The sequence below is a fragment of the Diadema antillarum genome, unplaced genomic scaffold (genome assembly GCF_040938485.1).
Source record: "Diadema antillarum isolate AM-2024a unplaced genomic scaffold, OU_Dant_1.0 scf00000001, whole genome shotgun sequence".
NCBI lineage: Eukaryota > Metazoa > Echinodermata > Echinoidea > Diadematoida > Diadematidae > Diadema > Diadema antillarum.
The window spans coordinates 4,585,613-4,607,651 of NW_027270890.1; the positions used below are offsets into that span (position 1 = coordinate 4,585,613).

At 39.2% G+C, this 22,039-nt stretch overlaps 2 protein-coding genes across 2 annotated transcripts in view; one reads left to right on the plus strand and one right to left on the minus strand.

The window, feature by feature from the left end:
• The window catches only part of LOC139724028 (SID1 transmembrane family member 1-like), a 130,017-nt gene that overhangs the window by 44,113 nt on the left and 63,865 nt on the right, over positions 1–22,039 (minus strand). The gene's annotated exons all lie outside the window — the stretch shown is intronic.
• On the plus strand, positions 7,256–21,675 carry LOC139720585 (uncharacterized). Its single transcript, XM_071631972.1, has 2 exons — positions 7,256–8,335; positions 20,641–21,675. Exons 1-2 carry the CDS (start codon positions 7,256–7,258, stop codon positions 21,571–21,573), a joined length of 2,013 nt encoding a protein of 670 aa, XP_071488073.1. The 3' UTR covers positions 21,574–21,675.

A 22,039-nucleotide genomic window follows, 5' to 3' on the forward strand; every position in this document is an offset into this window, starting at 1 on the left:
CTTCTGTCTAACTTTTATTTCAGCACAAATACCAAATCATGCCTGAAAACATACTGAGCGTTTTCTGTTTTTTCCTTGATATACATCAGTATTGTTCTTAAAGAATCAGAAATAATGTATCTATAAATAGCAAAGATATGAGAAAACATCTCATTTCCAAAATATCAGAAATTTTGCCTTACTTTGAAATGAATACGTGGAACTTAAATTATTATACTTGGAAATTTGAAATAACTGGTCACAATGTTGGGGGGGGGGGGGGGGGGTTGGCATAGCAATCTGTATTTAACAGCAATGGAAATAAGATGTAACCAAAACAAACAACAAAGATTATTCACTGGCACAGTGGAGAAATACAAGTGCATACATTTATCACCCCAAAGGGTCTAAAATGAAGCCTAGATTGGGGTTGGTATACACAGTGCATTGTTCTTCCTCTGCTGAGTATGACAATCATCATGTACGTAAGCAACGTCACAGAAGGGAAGACAAGACAGGATGGTTGAACCTGGAAGTCTTGACTGATTGTTTGGAGAGGAAACGACAATGAAGATATGAAACCTTGATCAGTGACAAGTTCAGAGAGACTTTGGAGTTCAAGAAAAGTTTGTGGCAGTCAGGGGATTTTAGACCGGCCATCTGTCTTGGGTAGGACTACACCTGTGACTGTCACTGATATGTAGGATTTATCCAGATAACTAGATGGTACAGTCATATCAAATGCTTACGTAGAAATGTGGACACCACACCTGTCAACACTGAACCCCTGTGTCTTACAAAGTCTCATATGGGCTAAATAGTCAAATGAGTTTAGTCGCTCCTACAGGACCAACAAGTTAATTAAGGGACTTGGATGCCCACAAGGCTAATCAAGCTTAGAGGTTTGGTTGTCCCTATTGGGCAAATAGTCAAAAGGGTTTGGTTACCCAATAGACAATAAAACCCAAGGAGGATGGTTGCCCCTACAGCCCAACAATTCAAAAGGGTTGGTTACTCACATGAGCAATTATACCAAAGAGGTTTGGTTGCTACTAGTACTATAGGCCAAAGAGTCAAGTGAGTTTGGTTGCTCCTTGGGGCTAATGAGTGGGTTTGGTTGCCCCTTTGGGCTAACAAGTGGGTTTGGTTTTGCCAATAGACCAACAATTATTTCCTACAGAGGACATCAACTGATTTGGATAAAGCTTGTCATATGAGTATACCACAACAGTGAAAGATATTCCCTATCCAAAGCTAACCATATTTGATGATTTTACAACTTTTAAATAATCGTAAGATAACCTCAGCTGAGAATCAGAAGGAAACTATCCCATTCTAATTTTTTAGCATAAATAGGAACAAAACAATCAATTTTCATGAAATAAAAAAGTTTATCAAATCAAAAGTAGGTAGATTTTAAAATCATTGTTCTAAATACAGTATAGCCTAGGGTAAGATAGCAACCTTGCGGTTTTAATTTTTAACATTTCACTGAAAATGAAAATAATTTAGAATTGACACCATAATAGATGAGATCAAGTTCTATATATCGTATCAAGAACTCAATACCCCCCCCCCAAAAAAAAAAAAACCAAACAAACAAACAAACAAACAAACAAATACACAAAAGCCCTTCTAGTTATGATATAAATCCATTGATATTAATATTTTGTCTTATCCCAAAATCTTGTCTTGATTCATCATTTTTTTTCACTGTGCTCTCGCAAAGTTTATCTCTCTCGGCAGTGCACCAGATTTTTATTCAAACAAAATGGTATCTACACTTCCATGTCTGCACAAATTAGTGCATAAAGAAACAGACCTATTCTCATAAGTCTACCACTCTGTAAGATCTGGGAGGGAACAACAAAGCAAAAACATCTGGACTCAAGGCTAACAGGATGTACAGTGTTTCTGTCTCATGGGTTGTATAGAATATCTGAAAGACTAAAAAACTGTCCTAACAGCCAGAAATGGGTGTACCTTGGAGACCTGGGGAGTGTAAGAGTTCCCACGTCTTGTAGCCTCAGAGTTTGGTACAGTCCTTTTCTCCGCAGGTTCCTAAACAATTGAAGCCAGATTGCACACGTCTTGCCTCATATCCTACAAACCATATCTGAGGTGCCTAGGACCTCCGTACAGTCAGGTAATGTGATAAATGCAGGATGGATCATTTTTTGTTCAGATAGAAATCTCATTATCTGCTCCACGATCAAACATATACAGAGCATGATCTCTCTTTGAATGTATCAAGAGAATGATTTCTAATCAAATAAAGGAAAATTCTCCTTTATATACTCAGATCTTTGGCTCTGTCATTGATTCCTTCTACTATGAAAGTGGAATTCTCATCCTTGGTTTAGCATGTAATAAATGTGACCCTGCATCACAAAACCAACAAAAAGTCGCCAGACATGGATTTTTAGTTAAGGGCAGATTCTGAAAGAGCAGACTCTAAGCTTTAAATGATGTATAACTCAGCTCAAATGGACACTCCCAACCTATCTAAATATTGGAAAGAAAGCACACACTCTGGAAAAGAGTGAACTGAGAAAAGAGGCTCTGAAGTACAGGCTGGGTCTATTCAAGCACTTAATCTTACCAAGCCATGCTAGCTGCACGATGAATGTGACAAGAAACAGGATGTAAACCACCGGAGCAACAACAATGAAGGGATTATCAGATTAAACTGAAATTAGGCATGCTTTATTAGCACCTTTCGTACATGATTACTGCCAACTTTCAACGCAGTAGCATCATCTTTTCTTAAGTTATTAGAGTTGAAAGTTAAGAGTGTGCAAGGGGTTTTTAAGAAATGAAAAGGGGAATCTTTAAGACACACCTTATTACAGTACTCTATAAAAAGTGCTCAAGAAAAACTGCTAAAAAGACATTTTCCTGTCTGTTTTATGATCCCAAACTTTAGCACTATAAAGAAGAAGATTTGCTTTTTCAGAAAATATGAAAAACTCAAAACTGGCTAGGTTGACCCATTTCACCTATTTTCAGTCCTCACACAAAATCAACGTGTGTGACTTTTTGTTCAGTTTGTGGTGCACGGTCACAAATATCAAATATCATATTTTAGTCAAAGTCACATCTGAGAAAAAGATTTCAAAGGTTTCCATCATCTCATATTTCAAACCTTTCTCTTCCATCTCATCACGACTATAATACGCTATCAAATATTTCATTGCTTTCATGCTAGATCATTGTGATAAGATTTTCCCATTTTTTTTAAATCAACATTATTCATTATCTCCACAGATCTCCACAGAATTTCAGAAGGATATATGTGACAAGCATCTGAAGTCAAATAAAATTCTTCTCAAATATCAAATTGAATTGAATTCAAATCAGAAAACAAGAGAAGATATTCATCTATTCATTTCACATTTGACCATAAAATCGATGGAATTTCCTTTTATACTGACAGTTATAACAATACCAACATGGGCTCTGAATACCAATATCAACGAATTTTGTAAAATCCTGGATTAGAATAAATGAGGAAGTATTACCTCATCTACAATATGTTGTGATATTTCCTACCATTTGAATATCTCAACTCATCAATGAAACTCTAAAAGAGAAATAATCTCACATCTTCTTTAGGAGAAGACATCTAAGACAAAAACAAGACAGATCTTTATCTATACAATGAGATTGGTACAGAAAAATGTCAGCTCTCCTAATCTAATTATATGAAGTACAATTAATTATTTATATTTGTTTTCACTTTTTGGGGGGTGGAGGGAAGCTACATTAGAGATTAAACATTAAATTTGAACATTGAATTGCAGTCATTTAATATCAACCCCCACTGTCGTCCAATGAAAATCTTTCATGACTAAATCATGTGCCAACTCCTACTCATATGCGTAGGAGTGTGTCAGTTGAAGCAAGCCGGGGGCCACCCACCTTCTCCTCTACAGGAACTTTTTCTCTCCCCACTGCAGTCATTCCCCCCTCCCTGTAGATATGGTACTGCCCACTGATGTAGTTCCCTTGCTAAATGACGCATGCGCCGCCATGGTAGACCACCAGCCTTTCCCATGTCAAAGGAGGGGGGGAAGGGGTTATCAGACAGGAAGCTTGGATAAAGGGGGGCACTGCTGTATGAGTTGCAGGTCAAATAAGGTTCTTCTCATCGTTAGGAGCGATTCAGTTGATCAGTTGAGGGTGCAGCGTGAAGGTGTTGGTACTATCACACATGACCTAGCAGCGATAGCGAGAGAGCTCAAACCTACACACTTTGGGAAACACCAACGTCTCGGTCCATGTCCTCTACAGCTGATCACATAGCCAGATATTACCTCAGCAAAGCAGGTTTCCAAGGACAGTCAACTCCAAGGCGAACAAAGATTTCACACTTCGTTCTAAGCCAAACACGCCTACAAAAGTCGAGATTCAAACTCCGATTAACCACAAACTCTCTGCGCCCACGGATATAACGGAGCAACGGTTCTGTGTCCTTGAGTTAGCCTTCACATGTATTGATTCCATGTAGGATTTGGATTGTCATCTTCTTCAAATGGGAGATATTCAGTTTGTCTCTTTTTGACCCACAGGGTGATGATATCAAGGATAACAAATCTAAGGTGAGTTTGACTCCACTTCTCTTTTAAAATCTTCTCTTCTCTTACTAATGCAGACAATATATTATGCACATTGAGGGGTTTATATTTCTTGGTGTCATCATCTCCATCACTGATAAACATCTAATCTCAGATGATTAATTTGTTAGGTATAGAAAGCCTCGAAGAGCTTAAAAAAGAAGAGTTATCTACACACTCAGACTAAACACCAATTTGGTTTCTTTCTATCTACATCAGTTTCTTCCAGTGAATTAACACACTCAGTTACAGTGAACATGGTATCAGCCACTGGTAGTTGATAGAAATGAGCTCTTCACAGTAAATGGAGAAAGAGAAGAGACTAGATGATGATCAAAGTTTGAGGAGTCAGTTTTCTGTTTCTCATTCGGTGGTATGTCATTCCTTGTCCTCAAGTGAGAAGAAAAGTAGGCATCCAGAAATGAAATAAGGCACTAAAATACCTGTAAAAGAAAATTATTTATTCTGAAAGAAATGATGGATACTGACCACACATAATGTACGGTAATCACAATGAAGTTAATAAGTATTCCTTCTTTTTTCTCATTGTAGCTGTGTCTACATAGACAAAAACAAAACAAAGTTGATTGCGCATGACAAGAAATAAAAAGTCTTCTACAGAGACACCAACACTATTCGGATCTTGCCTTCAATTAGATATAACTTTGTTCTTGCAGTTTGTAATTTCAGCCTCGAGTCTTTTTATAAGAGCTTTCCATTCATGACTTTTCATCTGGAAGATAGGCAAATGACATGTTGTGATTCAAATTATCATTTTAAGTTTGTCATTTTAGATTTATTGGCAGTTTGTTACCACTATCTGACATGTAGCTGCTCTGGCCTTTCTATCACATGACTGCACTTGAGCACAATGTTAATAAACCATTTTTTTTTTACCATTATAATCAATTCTTTCATGATTTGCTCTCACTCTCATACCCCCCCCCCCCCCTTAACTGTATCTTTTGAGTGTTGAATTCTGAAGGCTACATACTGCTATCATGCAAATGAATGATTTATCAAGAGAAAAACAAAGGCCATGTATGATGCATATTAAAAGTCAAAGAAAACTCACCCACACATTGTCACACCTCTATCCCCTATTAGCTGTCAAACGTAGGATTTTATTCAATTTGATGGGAGTATTGATATCTTCATTAGACACCATTCAGTTACAATGCTGGGAGGTTAACATCAAAAACGCTTAACTGATAAGACAGGAAAGTGCGCACTAATCCTGTACAAAACAAATGGACAGCGTGCGGTCCTCAAGCGTATCACAAAGTGTACGCACATCACCTGAGACCACTCAAAGACGCTTGATAAACAACAACAACTTCAAAGACAGCGTGTCTCTGGTAATATGTGTCTTTGCCTGAGACGCGCTGTCTTTGAAGTTGTGGTTTATCAAGCGCCTTTGATTGTTTTTAGATCATGTTGTTGCCAAATTCTTACCTCCACAGAATAATCCTTATTACTATAAAATCTCGTTCTTCAAAATAATCCCCTTAATTGAAAAAAAAAGCTACTGCTATAATTTTCAAATCTTTTTAAGATAATAAAAATACCACTACATTTGGAAATGAATGACGTTTCTACGTGTACTGATTTTGTACTTAGCTCTCTTTTGTATCGTCATGTAGGGTAACCATTTTGTGTCCATTTTTATCGCGCGCCTTCCTATCTTGTTACCTCTACTATCTTTGGTTAACATTTTGGTGAAAATGTAATTTTGACATGGTTTTGGCTCAATAAAAAAAAAATGTGAAAATACTGTCTTGCAAACAAATACACTGTCATTAAAACAGTATTTGGTTAAGTTGATAATATACAACAACAAAAAGAATGTCTTGCTAGCTGTATTTGTCTCAAGATTTATTTCAGTGAATTCTGAGAAATTGACTTAAATCAAGACAAATAAATTCTTCACCATTCTCTTCCTCTGCAGACATCACCTTGAAATATCTCAAGAGATTCCTGCAGGCAGCTGGTCTGAACTTCAAACCACTCTCAAATTGGCAACACTTCACTCTTTCAAAGATCTGGAAGCATCTGGGATATGGTTGGTGAAGCAACCACCGGGGTCCACAAATGGAAAGTTTTTGAATGGAAATGTCTTTTGAGGTTGTCTCGGTGCTATTTCTGACATGAGGAAAAGTTAGACACATTGAATCACACAAGAGAAAGGAAGCAACGATTGTTCAGTCTGGAAGAGAGAAGTGAGCTAAGGAGAAGTCAGCGACTACAGTGATGACAGAGAAAATCCCTGGGGACATTTCCGAGAACGTGAGGAGGTGGTAACCTTCAGTCTAGTAACCTGGAGAGAACAGGTTGGAACAAACTGAGACGGAAGTTAGATGACAGCAATAACTACTTCAGGGAATCGATTAAAGTCAATCTCCTTCAAAGGAGACGGGGGAACTGGTGGAGGACTGTGAGTTTGAGTCATCCATTTCAATTTCGACATGGACAATCAGACAGTTTTGCTTTACAATCCAATTTCAGAGGTGGAGGAATCATGAAATGAACATTTGAATATATATAGCAAAAAGGAGCAATCATTACCAATCACATACCACAGAACAAACATCTGTGAGAATCCCAATTTTTGCCAAATTCACTTTGAAGCATTTGATCCAAGATAGGAGGAAGACAGAACAATGGCAACAAGAATCCTACATATATGTTCATTCCTGCAGATGTGCATCCTTACATTAGCACAATTCAGTGGGAACATCCCAGCCAATGGGGGCTTTGTATCAGAGGGTCAACTTCCCATGGAACCCCATGACCCTTGGGCCTCCCTAGGCTACAACTTTCCAAGTGTTCCAGTCAATCCAAACACCCCCTACGACCCATCCCTCTGGCCACAGAATCCTCACCATGGCCATCCAAGCAATCCTAACCCAAACAATCCTGGTAATCGTGGCACTCCCGTGAACCCTAGGCCCCCACAGCACCCTTGGCAACCTGGTGGAGGGCAGTCACCTTCCAATCCTGGGGGGAGGCAACCAAGCAATCCTGGGGGAAGGCAACCAAGCAATCCTGGGGGAAGGCAACCAAGCAATCCAGGGGGGAGGCAACCAAGCAATCCAGGAGGAGGCAACAAGCCCAACAGGGGAGGTGGCACTGTCGTTAACAAACCCCAGAGGCCAGTCAACCCTGGACCACAGCGACCTTCAGCACCACGCCCCACACCACAAGCAAGACCACAACCGACACCCAAGAAGCCATCAGTGGGCAAAGGTGGTGGTGTTGGGAGCAAACCCCAACGTCCTGCAACACCAGGAGTAGTCAATCCCGGTAATGGGCGGGGCCCAGTTGTGGTGGACCCTGTGAGACCCAGTGGACCAAAAGGAACTCCTCCAAAAAGACCAGGGTCTCCAAACAATGGGGGGAATGTTGGACCTGAGCCTGGTGCCACTCCTAGAGGACCCCTGATCACATGTGCACAGAACCCTTGCCAGAACAGAGGCACCTGCATCGATGACTACACCAAAGGATTTAGATGTGAATGTCGTCATCTGTACCTTGGTGAACAATGTGAGGTCATCATCTCACCACCACAGCACATCACCATCAACAGCATTGCCACCACCAGGGCATCCATCTCCTGGCGAGTGCCTCCAAGTATTGATGAGGAGATCTCAGGCTTTGTGGTCCAGTACAACAAGTTTGGCTATGAAAACTTTCACTACAGTCCTTTCATACATCCTTCAGTAGCAGACTTCACATTAACGGTGAGTCCACCTTCACTAACTGTTTTTTTTAAATACTTTTTTTAAGAGATTCATTTGAAACCATCATGGGACTGAAGTGGTAATATTCTCCAAAGTCTTCATGTTTTCTTTCATACCCATCGATGGCTAAGTAACCTAACTGCACAAACTTACAAATCTTTCACCCATTCTACAAATTTAGTTCAAGTGAAAATTCAGCAAAATGTGACACACTAGGAAGAATGTTTTAACCTGTTGAGGATGAGTCCCAAGTGTACTCGGGCAAGTGTCAAAGGCTGCGTTTATCATCTTTCCTCTGTTTGAAACAGCTTTCAAAAGCTGTTTTCAAAGCCCTTTCGAAAGCTGTTTCCAAAGCCGTTTAGAAATGGCTTCCAAAATAGTTGCGTTTATCAACTCATTGCGAACACGAAAACTGGTCTTGTCACTTCACAGCTGCATTACGCAATTTGACCCGAGGAGAAGGGGTCATATACTGTAACCGCAGCACAAAGCCGTTTCAAAACAGCTTTGCGTTTATCTTGCTTCAAAGGGCTTCTAGAAACAGGTTTCTGGAAACCTGTTTCGAAAACTGTTTCGGAAACATGTTTCTGAAAGCACAAATTTGCGGCTTTCAAAAAGGCTTTCCGAGCCCCATAATCAAAACAGCTTTGAGTTTATCATCTTGTAAAAATTCCCTGAAAGCCGTTCGGAAAACCTGTTTCTGCCGAGAAAAAGAGTTGATAAACACACCCTATGGGGAATGCGCGTTGTAGCAAAATCAGTCTGTCCTCAACAGGTTAATTGTATAACCGAGTGAGGGCACACACAGTGAGGTGATTAGTCTCATTTCAGCCTTCACATTATCAAAAAATATCTCACAATGACCCTACTTCCTACAGACATTTAATCCTCTCTCAATGCGAAGCCATGGAATGCGTGTCATTCTGTGAAAAGACTAAACACTCACAACAAAAACACCCATTCAACATTGTGTTATACCAAGCCATGTGTGGAAGAGTCTTTGAGTGAAAACAAACATCCGGAACCAATCTGATTGGCTAATTCATTGAAGGAAATATTCTGTTGGCAAACACCCACTAATCTCAGTTTCCGTATGCAGGAAACACACTCTGGCATATTACTCTAAGACCACTGGGGAGTTTTACATACATATCTTGTTTTCTCAAATGATAACTTCCTAGAAGGCAAAGTTGTAAAGGTTCTAGCTCACTTTCACTGTCTTTACACACTTGGATTTACTGAGGTAGCAGCTGTTTGAAGACGGTGGTAAGTCTCAATCGTTTCTGCTTCATTCTTTTGGCTTTATTTATATTGAATACTGTTACCACTTGAAACACTGTAACTATACTCTTTGGTTAAATACTGCATACTACATGTATTACTAAGTGCACTCTACCTTTGGCAACTTTGTAAACAAATCAAAGACCATCTCAATCCACAATTTTGTGCCAATTTATGACAAAAATATGCCTATTTTCATATGGAAAATACAGTACCAGTGAGTAATTATGACTACAGAGACTTGCATTCTCCTGTAGACATGGTAAAATGCATACATTAATTCTGGACAATCTGTGTCAAAAAGTATTTAAAAAAGGCTTTTTGTGCAATGCAGTGATCAAGTACATTGTAAAACAGCACTGAAATACAATGATGAGGTTATAGTCCCCTTGCTTTTCAGTCTGTTATAAGGCATTTGTTTGGGTGTCTGCTGTTTTTAACTGAAATAATGTCCTTCTTGTAATCATCACAAAGACCCAAAAATCACAAGTACATGAGAGTGGTAAAAGTGCTAGAAATTTGTGAAATTTCACTGCATACATATAAGCACTTAGAATATCTCACATGTTATACTTTGATGGACTTTTACGCTTTAAACATGCTTGGCAAATTTAACAACAAGAAAAATAAAAATAATGAAGTTTTGTTTTTGGCCATGTCACTTGCTATTGACCCAGAATCTGGGCCAGTGACTCTTTAATCTCTGTAATACAGTGTAAGCACCCAGTTTTCCACCAAGCCTGATGGTTGGTATGCTGAGTACACAGGCAGGCTGCTCACAGATTACAAGCTTACAAGATATCAGGCTGATACTCCACTTAACCCCTTGATTCTGGCACCATGCAAATCCCATCTAAAATGCACAAATATGAGAGAAGTCCAAATTTAGTGGGTTAATGCACTGTGTGCATGAAAGTCAAGTATGAAAGGATTCCTTCCACTACAATCAGTCTCGCCCTGTGAATCTTGGGTGGTAGGATATGGAATTATGATGGAAGGGTGTGCAAAATATTTAGATGATCCCCCGCCTGCATACGCCCTCCAGACATGTCATAAATGGAATTATCTCCAATTAGGTCAGCTGTCTAGCAAACCGCAACACAACAATGGTCAACTACATCAACACTCTGCAGACTTAAAAATGGAGTAATGTACAGTTATTATGTCTATCAGTACACTGTTCATTACATGTTATGATGTGAGAGAAAATTCTATTTTTGCTTTTTGTGTATCTTCTTTGACAAAATTCCAGCATCTCTCTGTGGTTGGACTATACTCAACGTAACCAGAAATGGCCCCTAATTAATCCATACATATTTCAGGCAAAAAAAAAACAACAAAAAAAGTAATAATAGTACTTAGTGTTTTGGATCCTGTTCATGTTTCTTAAACCCGTTGAGGATGAGTATACTCGGATAGGTGTCTATGGGAAATGGCAAAATCTGTCCGTCCTCAACAGGTTAACATTGTGCACAATAATAACATATCCCACATCACGTTAAAATTAAACATGATATAAGTTAAAACAGGACTTACTGTTTGCCTTCCATGCCATATTGTATTACTTTGAATATGTCTAACAAATCAAATCAAATCAAACTAACTTACAGGGGTTTCAGAGGGAAAGAAAGGAAAATCATCATCTTTCATCTTGTGTTATTCATTTTTTTCCTTAACAAATGCAAGACAAGCAAACAATATAAAACTCTAGTACTTAAAACCAAATGATCTACTGCAGGCATACAACCCTAGAAGACCACTTATGTGTAGAGGAAGACACACTCTCTACATTGCACCTGTCAAGGTTACTTAGATCCTTGTAAATCATCCTATCCTGTCTTATTCTTTTGGAAGGATAAAAGTCCGAGAGAGAGTCATATGCCTGCTACCAAACATCCTATCGCAGACAAACACCAAACTACATTACGTACATGTGGTTTCCTAGTAACTCAACCGATGCTAATCCTACCACTTCCAAACCACACAATATATCCTTACACACTGTTCCCCTAGATGTCCTGTATGAAAGACTAATACAAAGGCTTACGGAAATCAACTAAGCATACAAAGAGTCTGCACTAAGACTTCAACAAGTCAGAAATACAGAGTATCATGCAATGAAAAAGGTTTTAATTCAATCAATCTAAGGATTTTGTTTTCAAATTTAATACCAAATCTGTCATGAAGGTTTTTACTTCTATCGAAAGCTGGTCATACACAGGTATGGTAATCCTGGCATAAGACCGTATCGCTTAGCCTGCAAAATAAACAAAACAACACCAACAACAACACAGAAATAATCATATCATACAATCTCATTAGGGAAGCTCATGAGAAATTTCCTGCTTATTAACTCACTGGTTCAGACAGGAAACACTTCTTTATCATTAAAGAAAAAATGACTCTCCTCAAATTTATTTACTTCCCAAGTTTTCTTTGGCCTGTGTCTCCCACAAGATAGCTGCACACTGAGTAGATAGATAGATAGGAAGGTAGATAAATGTAGACATTGAGGTAAGAGAGCTATCCCAGATTGTTTTCAAAGTAGATCATAATTTTCTCTAAGCTTCCAAACCCCTGAAGGTCTGAAGAATGTAAGAGTGTCATACCACGTCTTGTCTTCTGGTTTCATTGCTACACTTGATGGGCAATCAACTTACTTCCAGTTAATCATACTCAAATTCTCCTTTGTCACACACACATATCAAACATAACATGTCCGAGAAAAATAGGCCCTACTGTCATATGTTCTTTCAGTGTAAATCTTTTTTTTTTTCATTAGTGGAAAATTGAGCAAAGAAAATGGGATTCCATCGGGATTTGAACCCGAGACCTCCAAATGCTAGCCCGGTGCTCTACTGACTGAGCTATGGAAAGCCCTAGTTCAGTGTTCGTCCCAGAAACCCTAAATTCTCAATGCTCTTTTTTTTTAATGATAGAAAAACAAATTAACAAAACAAAAGACAAAAATGTAAACAAAGAAATTCCAAAGACAAGTGAGAAATTCCAGAGGAGCTCTGCTAATTGTCATGATAATCCATTTAGTAGGTTGATTGCTGGACTGAATTGGATTAGGATCAATTAAAGGTGATACTGTACCACAAGTATCAGATTACAAACAGTCAGTCCGCAGCGTGAGCGAAAACGCACGTATTTATTCAAGTCGTATGCACGGCTGAGCGGTGCTTGCATACGTAATGAGCAGATACATGGTCATGAACAAATCCGTGTAGAACGAGTATTTCTTGTCAGTTTTCGACACTTTTAGTATCGACTGAAAGAGAAAACATAAGCAAATATGCTCATGATCAAAATAAACGGAAAAGAAGAATAAAGAATATCAAAATCCCTCTCGAAGTTCGGTATTGTATTAAAAAATATTCCTTCACGTTTGACGCCAAAAAATTAACCTGAAATCTTTCATGCCCCTCTAAAATATGGTGAAGACTATGTCCGCTAAGGTATATAGTATCACAATAAGGGCACGTTTTCCCATCTTCATTTCAATACGGGTCAGGAACTAGCAAAATTCAGAGACATGTCTAGCGTCGAGTTTAAAAAGATTATCCTCGCATTCGCACCGGAATTCCGGGTCTGTGATTGGTCGAAATCTGTCGCAAGACGCGGCGTGTCGCATTGCGTAGTATCCATTGGCTGCTGACTCAATGCTGTGAGTTTTAAATGTTAGGTTCCAGATTGTGATCGAATTTTCACTCTCTGTACAAAACTTGAACTTTACACAGGAACCAATGATGTGTATGTGAGTGTGCACTTACAATGACCCTGAACAATGGACCTGGCTGCCACCTGTCCCGAGCTCTGCTGCCAGGCACATGAATGCTTAATCAATTATTCATGTGGATTGCCCCGAGCACTGCTAGTCTGAATTCTTGACACAGGGTGAAATGCATCCACATGAAAGAAGTAAGCACATGTTTCCATGTGCTTGCACACACCACATTTCAGAATGAACAAAGACTAGCTGCGATAGTGGAATTCCTCATGAAACATTCCAATCCTGGCCATTGTCCACGACCATTGTCTGGGTATCAACAACACATTCCACGCGTGTTCATTCACTACCCCACTTCCAGTAAGAAAACATAATTTGCCTTGTTTTCAACAGGAAAATTCACAACCTTAAAAATGGTGCCCCTCTTCGTTTTTTAATTGATCATACTCGCTCAAGTTTCACGATTGTGAAATCGAAGAAATTACGGAGATCTATTTTCAATACCAGTCAGGAACTAGCAAAACATCAAACTATGATCTAAAAGCTTCTTGAACATTGGCAAAATAATCGTTTACTTTGATGCTAAAATTGACTACTATATTGACATCAAAAATAGGGAAATTAGGTATCAAATTAATGAGCATAATCAGCTCTATAACATATCTAACCATCCTGGGTAAAACAATGCACTGCGAAAGCTATGAAAGCTGTTGTTGCGACCTCTGCAAAAACTCTCGCAAAGTATCGCGAAATCTCGTCAGTCTCAAGGGCACAAACTGCGTAAACGTGATTCTGAATAAAATTGTCGTTCGTGCCTCATTATCGCACACGCTGCGGACTGACTGCAAAGAATGGGTAAGAGTGCCAAGACATGAAAGGAAGTGGTAGATATCACATGACCACTGTCTGATAACGAGCTCAATTTCTGGGAAGGAAGGAAAGAATTGGCCATGGGGCTCAGAGGAAAGATTAGATTATATCCTTTGTAGTGTGACCTCTGAGGAGTGACCTCTAGAAAAGGACCTTTCTGGAAGAGTGACCACTCAAAAGAAGTGACCACTCAGAGGCTTTAGACTGTTGCAATTCAGCACTGATTTATGATAATCCACAACGGACAGACTTCTGACCATGAATGGGATTTAATAGGAAGTGGAGCACACATCCGTTCTTGTCTGAACACTGATTTCAGACAAAGGTTATAGCAGTACAAATAATAACAAGATGAAATGCAGAAATTACTAGGTACACAAGTGAAAAAAAAAAATGTGTGTGTTTTTTGTGAATGTAGCTTGTCATAAGAAAGTTAATTCAAAGTAAATATGTACTTAAAGAAGCAATTTAAAAAGGGGATGATTCTCAGAGAAAAGTTGTACTCCACACATTTACACTCTATCTTAGAAGTCAAAGACACACTGTAAAAACATCGGTGTTAGATTAAACACCATGGGTGTTAAATCTAACACCGATCAAACTTCAATAGAGGACCACACCCACAGGTGTAGAAAATGCACTGTGTTGGTGTTGAAAAGTGTTCACCTTACACTTCGTGGTGTTAATTTGACACTGTACCTGGTGTTATTTTGATACTGTACTGGTGTTAATTTAAAAATGACACCACATGGTGTTGATTTGATATTTGTTGGTGTTAATATCAATGGTTTAACACCCGTCAAGCTTCAATAAGAGACCACACCAGCTGGTGTTACTGTGGTGTAAATTTATTTTCACATTTTTCTCAAAAATCTAGTATTTAATGTAAAATTCTTGATCGTCTTGTTTAAATCAAAAAATAACAAGAAGTGCAGTTACTAAGAAACTCTTCAAAAAACAGTTTTATATTTGGAAATGACACCCGGAGGTGTTAATTTAACACCATAAATGAGCACCGAAAATTTAACACCAGCTCGGTGTTCACTATTTAACACCGGACTTTTTGCAGTGCAGTTTTGGGGTATTAGATTGTTTTACTGTTTCATTCATTGTTTTTTCAACCTCACACAACAGATGATATGGTAATCATACTGAGATTTACACATCATGATCAGATTGAAGGCATGTATATCTGAGAAGCATACTAGAATGCAACTTACCGGAAGTTAAGTTTTGCCCTGAATGTAAAAGGTTCCTTCGCTAGGATAACTCATTCTGCATGAGAAGACAATGTTGGCACTAAAAGACCAATAGACAGACCACTAACATTTTGAACATTACATCATCAATTTGTGAACCTAACCATTTCAAAGAATTCTTTGAACTTTGCGGATTGGAGGTCCATTATTGTGCCAAGAATGACTAACTTCTGTAGTTGCGGTCGCCCAGAAATAGAGACATGGATACCACACATTATGTGGAGAAGTTGAGAGATTGGTGGTGGGGGAGGGGTGAGGGAAAAGGGACAGACGGGGAGAGGGGGAGGAAGAGAGAGGCGGAACAGTGTGTGACATACAACATTTTGTTCACAAGCTCAGTTTTGAATTAGTTTTAGGCTGCGTTTATCTAAAAATTTTCTGAGGCAGAATCACGATTCTAAACGCCTTTGAGCCATTTTCAGGGGTTAGATAAATGCAACCGTGTTTTCAAACACGTTTAGAAACGCCATTTTGAAACACCTTTCAATGGGCGTTTTGAAACACGTTTGAGACCACGATCACCGTTCTGTGAGTAGATAAACACAATGCCGTTTAGAAACGCATTTATATCTTAAGGTGCAAGCTGTTTCCGGTTGTGCTCTCTACCCATTATTTGTGTGTGACTGATGAGGCATGTTCGGTGGTGCACAGTTGATGCAGTTGACCTTTACTTCCTGGGTCAAACGGTGCAAAGCAGCTGAGCAGTGACACCGCTCCAATTGCGATTGTATGATGGTTAGATAAACGCGATTCTCTCTCTCAAGTTAGATAAACGCAGCCTTAGCTTCCAAACTCCAAAAAGGCTATGTCAAAAAAAAAAACCCACAACACAAGAGTCCACAGGATTACATAGTCTCAAGGGGAATGACTTCAAATGAAATAAGATTGATCATCTTGTCAATAAATTACCACCCATATAACTGATACTTTGAATGTCAAATTTGAGTTTGTTTGTTGTTTTTTTTAGATAGAAGAACATGTAGGTTTCTCATATAATATAGAAGTGTAAAGAAAATTCACCTTTCACTTCCAGATAACCATACTGATTTGTGTCTTCATATTACACTGAACCCCTCCCCTCCCAATCACCCCACCCCCACCCCCACCCCCCAAAAAAACCCACAGGATTATCATTTAGGATTAATTGGTGTACAAGAATTGGTGTTAAATGTTTGATGCACAAAGATTGGTAAAAACTCATTGGAGTAAAGAGATTGGTATACAAGGGCTGGTGTAACAAGGTTGGTGTAACAAGGACTGGTGTAAAAAGAATAGTGTATATGGATTTATAAATACAAAGTTCAGCATGATTTTGGAAAAGGGTTGCTACCCTTACTGTCAAAAGTACACTATAAAAAAGATAACTCTTCCTGTGTTAATTATGTCCTGCCCAAAGTCAAGTTCTACTGGACAGATGCTATATTTAGAGCCAGCTTTAATTTTAGCTCAAAGTTTCCTTTGCTGGTTGATATGGAAATACTGCCAAACAATGTAGACCTGTAAAGTGATTCACGCTTGCCTGAAGGAAGCCGGTTAATCTATGTGTCCTCCCAAGTTTGGAGAGGGGTGCTGTAATGTCCTCCCAAGTTTGGAGAGGGGTGCTGTAATGTATCCTCCCAAGTTTGGACAGGGGTGCTTTAATGTGCCTTCCCAAATTTGGAGAGGGGTGCTGTCATATACCCGCCCAAGTTAAGAAGGGGGTGCTGTGACATGTTTCCAAAGTTTGGAGAGGGGTACTGTCATGTACCCTCCCAAGTTTAGAAGGGGGTGCTGTAACATGTCTCCCAAGTTTGGAGAGGGGTGCTGTAATGTGTCCTCCCAATTTTAAGAAGGGTCTTGTATTGCCTCCTCCCCATGTTTGAGAAGAGGCGTGGCATTATGTCCTCCAAAATTTGAAGGGTGTTCTATTATGTATTGTGCGAGAAGAGCACTGCATTTAGTTTGTCCTTTGCGTGGCTCTCATCTCTCTTTCTATTCAGTTCATTTTTTTAACTTGGTCTGATTTTGACCAGTCATGTCATGTCATCCTCATAGCTCTCTCTGACATCATCACCTGATACCACTGGTACTGGTAGTAAACAAACTATGAAACATGTATCATTGGAGTTCCACTCAAACATCTCTCTACAATCAAACCTGATACCAATGGTGGTGTGCAAACCATCAACCTATTCCACAGCTGTACCAGCTTCGATCACATGTATTACAACCAGGAACTACACAGTATAAATTTTGGACATCATCTACCTTGCTGCCCTGGATAAATAATACCACACTGTTTGTATACATAGGGCTTTTACTGGCGGCTTTATCCCTCCATTGATTCAAATTTCCTTTCCCCAGGCACTTAATCTGTCTATTTCAGGTGAGATGGTAAATACTGTCTATTTGGTGTTGTGCCTTGTTTTAGAAAGCTTAAATCACGTCAAGGTTATGACCATGATCACTATAGAAGCTCTGACAACCCTCAAGGTAGTTTGTGTCTGAAAATAGAATTTTTCTCTAATTTTAATATTATAGTATACAGCACCAACTGCAGTTCCTATACCAGAATTCAAGATAATCATAAGTATTTGAAGAGTTTGTTTGCAAAAACCGGTAAGTATATTTTTGAAGATTTTGAAGTACGGTCTCTGTCATAAAGTACAAAATAACACCTTTTGAATGATATATTGGTCACTACATTATAAAGGTACATTTTTGAAGTTATGGTCAAAAGAAGCAACAATTTTCTTATTATTCTCTTTACTTTTCTTGACCTTTAATCGCAAATATCTCCATTTGGCAAATATGGACTTATCGGTTTTTGCGAACAAACTCTTCATTTACACCTTATTTACCAATTGTTAACCCTAAATATTCATGCAAAATATCATTTCCTTCTGTTCACTCTGAGTAATTAGATATAAACCAATGGAAAGGGTAGTCACTTACTGTACACGGCATAAACAATGAATTTTGGCAAGTCTAATTTTTCATGAATCGAGCGTTCTCAGCAATTTTTTTGAGTGGTTAAATTTGTGATCATGGCAGAGAGTACTAGTAATATAGAGAAATGTCTGTGCACACATCGCAGTTATGTCAGGTTCAGAGTTAATATTATTGCATGTTTTTAAATTCAAGGAATAGAGCCTGACTCATGAAATTAATGTAAAAAGAAATACATGGCAAATACTGTATTACTTACAAGCAAAGAAGAATAGTTTGAAGTCTTAAATCATTTAGCTTCCCACACAATCTTGACAATGGCTAATTTTACCCCCACCCGACTACAACCCCCCAAACGACTCCAACCCCCTTCCTTCAATTCTGCAAAGAGTCATATCCTGAGATGAGAATGACCTGCAGTTGACCTTCACAAAATCTGATCCTGTACCATTTAAAAAAAAGAAAAGTGTGAAAACATTTTAAGGAAGGATTTCAAGATTTCACATGACCACATTGAAATGTTGGCAGGCTATATCTCTGGAGGACCAGGGCTAAAATAAAGGAGTCTGAAAACCAGCTCACAATCCTAGGATGATGTCGGCAAACTTTGGTTAAATGTCACCCTTCCACCCCTTTCCTCAGGGAAGTCAGAGTTGCTAAAAATGCTGCAGACCGTGTTATGGCTCTCTAAGGCTTTAAGGAAAGTTATATAAAGCATTCGATCCTTCTCTAGACTATGCTTTGCTTACCAAGGACATGTCTAAAAATTTGATAAAATATATTAAACTTATACGTGTAGCACCTGCTGTGTGTTTATTCCATGCAATAATTTCACTTCCTGCAAGGATTTTGTAACACATCAAACTAGACTGTTGGTATTGCCTAAAATAAGTGGCGTTGTACGTCATTTACTTTTATACACCAAAATTAAAGTATAAAATGGAACATTATATACAATTTTTATTTGATTAAATTTACTGGTATCTGGATCATCGACATATACAGCTCTAACAATAATATTCAAGTGAACTCATTCACACACTACAACTCTTTGTATTTCATGACAACGATGTGTAACAAACCAGGAGAAAACACAGTTACTACCATCCATCATGCCACATCTTCCCTCACACACTGACCACACCACTTCAAACTCATCATGGCACATTTCAAATGTTGGAATCCGACTCCCAGTACCACTGCTATGATCCAAACTCTGTAAAGAAGATACTAACCCAACGGTATTCTAATCAAGAAGTCAAGTCATACCAAAAGTCAATGCACTTTGATGCTGAAGGACTTTAAAAGGTGTTTGAAGTCTGCAGTCTCTTAATCTCATTATGAAGCTCCAAAAATTCATGTCGAAGCACCAGATTTCGTCACAGCTAAGCGATAGATTTTGTCACATCTAACCATAAAAAAAGAAGAAAAACAAAGTGTCAATCCCAATCCATCAACTATCAGCTTCTTTGCAAACTCTTGAACAAACTCTCAAACAAGCTGATATATGGTGACCTTGGAGATGAATAACTTGTATCTCTCACAAGGGAGATAAGCTTCCCATCGTCATGACCACAGACGAAGATGAAGTTTGAAACAGTTGACACATCAGCACGCTTCCTTCATTAGCAACTTTAATGTAGGATGAAAGAAAATGAGAGTTTGTCTCATTCAATTTCCTGAAATAAAATGACTTTCAGGCAGGATGACATTCAGTCGACTCAGTTCCTAGAAACTCCCCGAGGAATTAATCGAAACTTGCTTTATCTTAAAATGCCCCTCCCAAAATCTCCAGCAATTTACCTCTTTTTCCCCCTTTATTCTAACTTTTCTATCCTCTTGTTTTCCATGCAACAGCTTTGATTTGATCTCCTTTTAGTGCAAATTGATACATTTTTTTTCTCTTATAATGATTTAACGAGTCTTGAAAGCGAGACAGTGAGTAATTTGTGATATAAAAAGTACCAGAAATAGAATATATTATCATTGTTCAATATTATAAATTATATCATACCTATTTCTTCCTTTCAGCACCACTTACATTTCAAGTCCAAATTCTTTGACATGGAAGGATGCTATGAATGTTATATAGATATCTGGATTTACAGTGTTCATACTAACTTGTAAGTTATAGCACTTTGCTGAAGACTATAAAATAAATGTGAAAATTTGATATGTCTTTGACAAATAGTGATTGTTTGTTTTTGTCTATTTTTTTTTTATTTTCCCTGCAGGACCTAGAACCAGACTCACAGTACACTGTGTGTGTTAGCATCATCCTAATTAACATGAGCCAGACGAATGCTGTCCTCAGGGACCAGTGTGTGGAGGTACGCACTCGCTCATTGTCCCTCAATGAGACTGGGTTACCCGTTACCATGGTAGCCATCATCTTGGGAGGCGTGGTGGTAGCTCTCATCCTCATCATGCTCTTGGCTCTATGCTGTCAGAGGAAGTGTCTCCAGACGAGGAGAGCTGTGATTGGTGCAGCAGCCACTGTGAGACGAGCCAGGGCCCAGCAGACCTGTGAGATCCATGGCAATCCCAAGACACCTCTAGCACCACGGCAATCAGCTGGGAACCCACCAAAGAAGGAGCATGAATACAGCAAACCTGGACCACCTGTTAAAGAAAGAGCACCTCCTAAATTTGGCTCTCCACCCAACAATAGAGTACTACCACATACTAGAACACAGGCACTGACTCCAAAGCCTCTTCAGCTCATGCAGCCTTCCAGAAAACCTGACATCACTACAGCTCATGTCTCAGGAAGATGTATCCATGCCAACAATGGAAACAACTCAGCCTCCAGCCCCAAGGATACCTTAGTGATCGACATCCCACCAACGGTTCCAGAGCATGACATTGCCATGGATGCCATTAAGAAAGCTGCAAGGAACCCAGAGGACCCTGCCATGCAGTCAAGCTACTACGCCCGCTCCTATTCCATCTCTAGCTCTGAGTACACAGAACATTCTCTCTATGGAGGCAGTAGGAATCCTCTTGTGTCTGCCGTTACCAGGACGACGACACACCCACCTTCCAGTGTATTCAGGGCTCTACCAAGGTCTGTAGCAAATCACATGATGCGAATCAAAAATGCCCGCGACAAAGATGCAACGGAAGACTTTGATATGGCGAGAACCTACTTCTTGCCTCGTGCATGATGAGAATAGCAGAGACATGGAAAACCATGGAGCTATAGAAAGAGGCAGTATTTTCTTCAGTACCTATTCTTGCGTGATATAATCACTGACAAAGGGAGTATGGGGAGGCAACTGTTGGACAGCAGTAATTATGGCTTCCGCCGGTGTGTGCCACGAGCCAGCCAGGATACCTAAACTTGACAGTCGGGGCAAGGAAGGAGGAGGTCCTTTCTGGGGGCAATGAGCCTCTCAAACAGAGCAGAAAATAGCTTTAGAGCAACATGAAGAGGAACTCAAGGATGTATCGTGTGTCTTCTCCTCATGTAGACTACTGTCTCACAGACAGCTACACTACAGCAGACATACAGACTTGTGAAGTCAGTATGAAGGATGTTAGATAAGACTTGAGAGGGAATTATCTCTCTGTGCTCATCACAGGAATGGGGCTTGAAGAGTGTAGAGGAAATGACACTACATTCCAATCTCA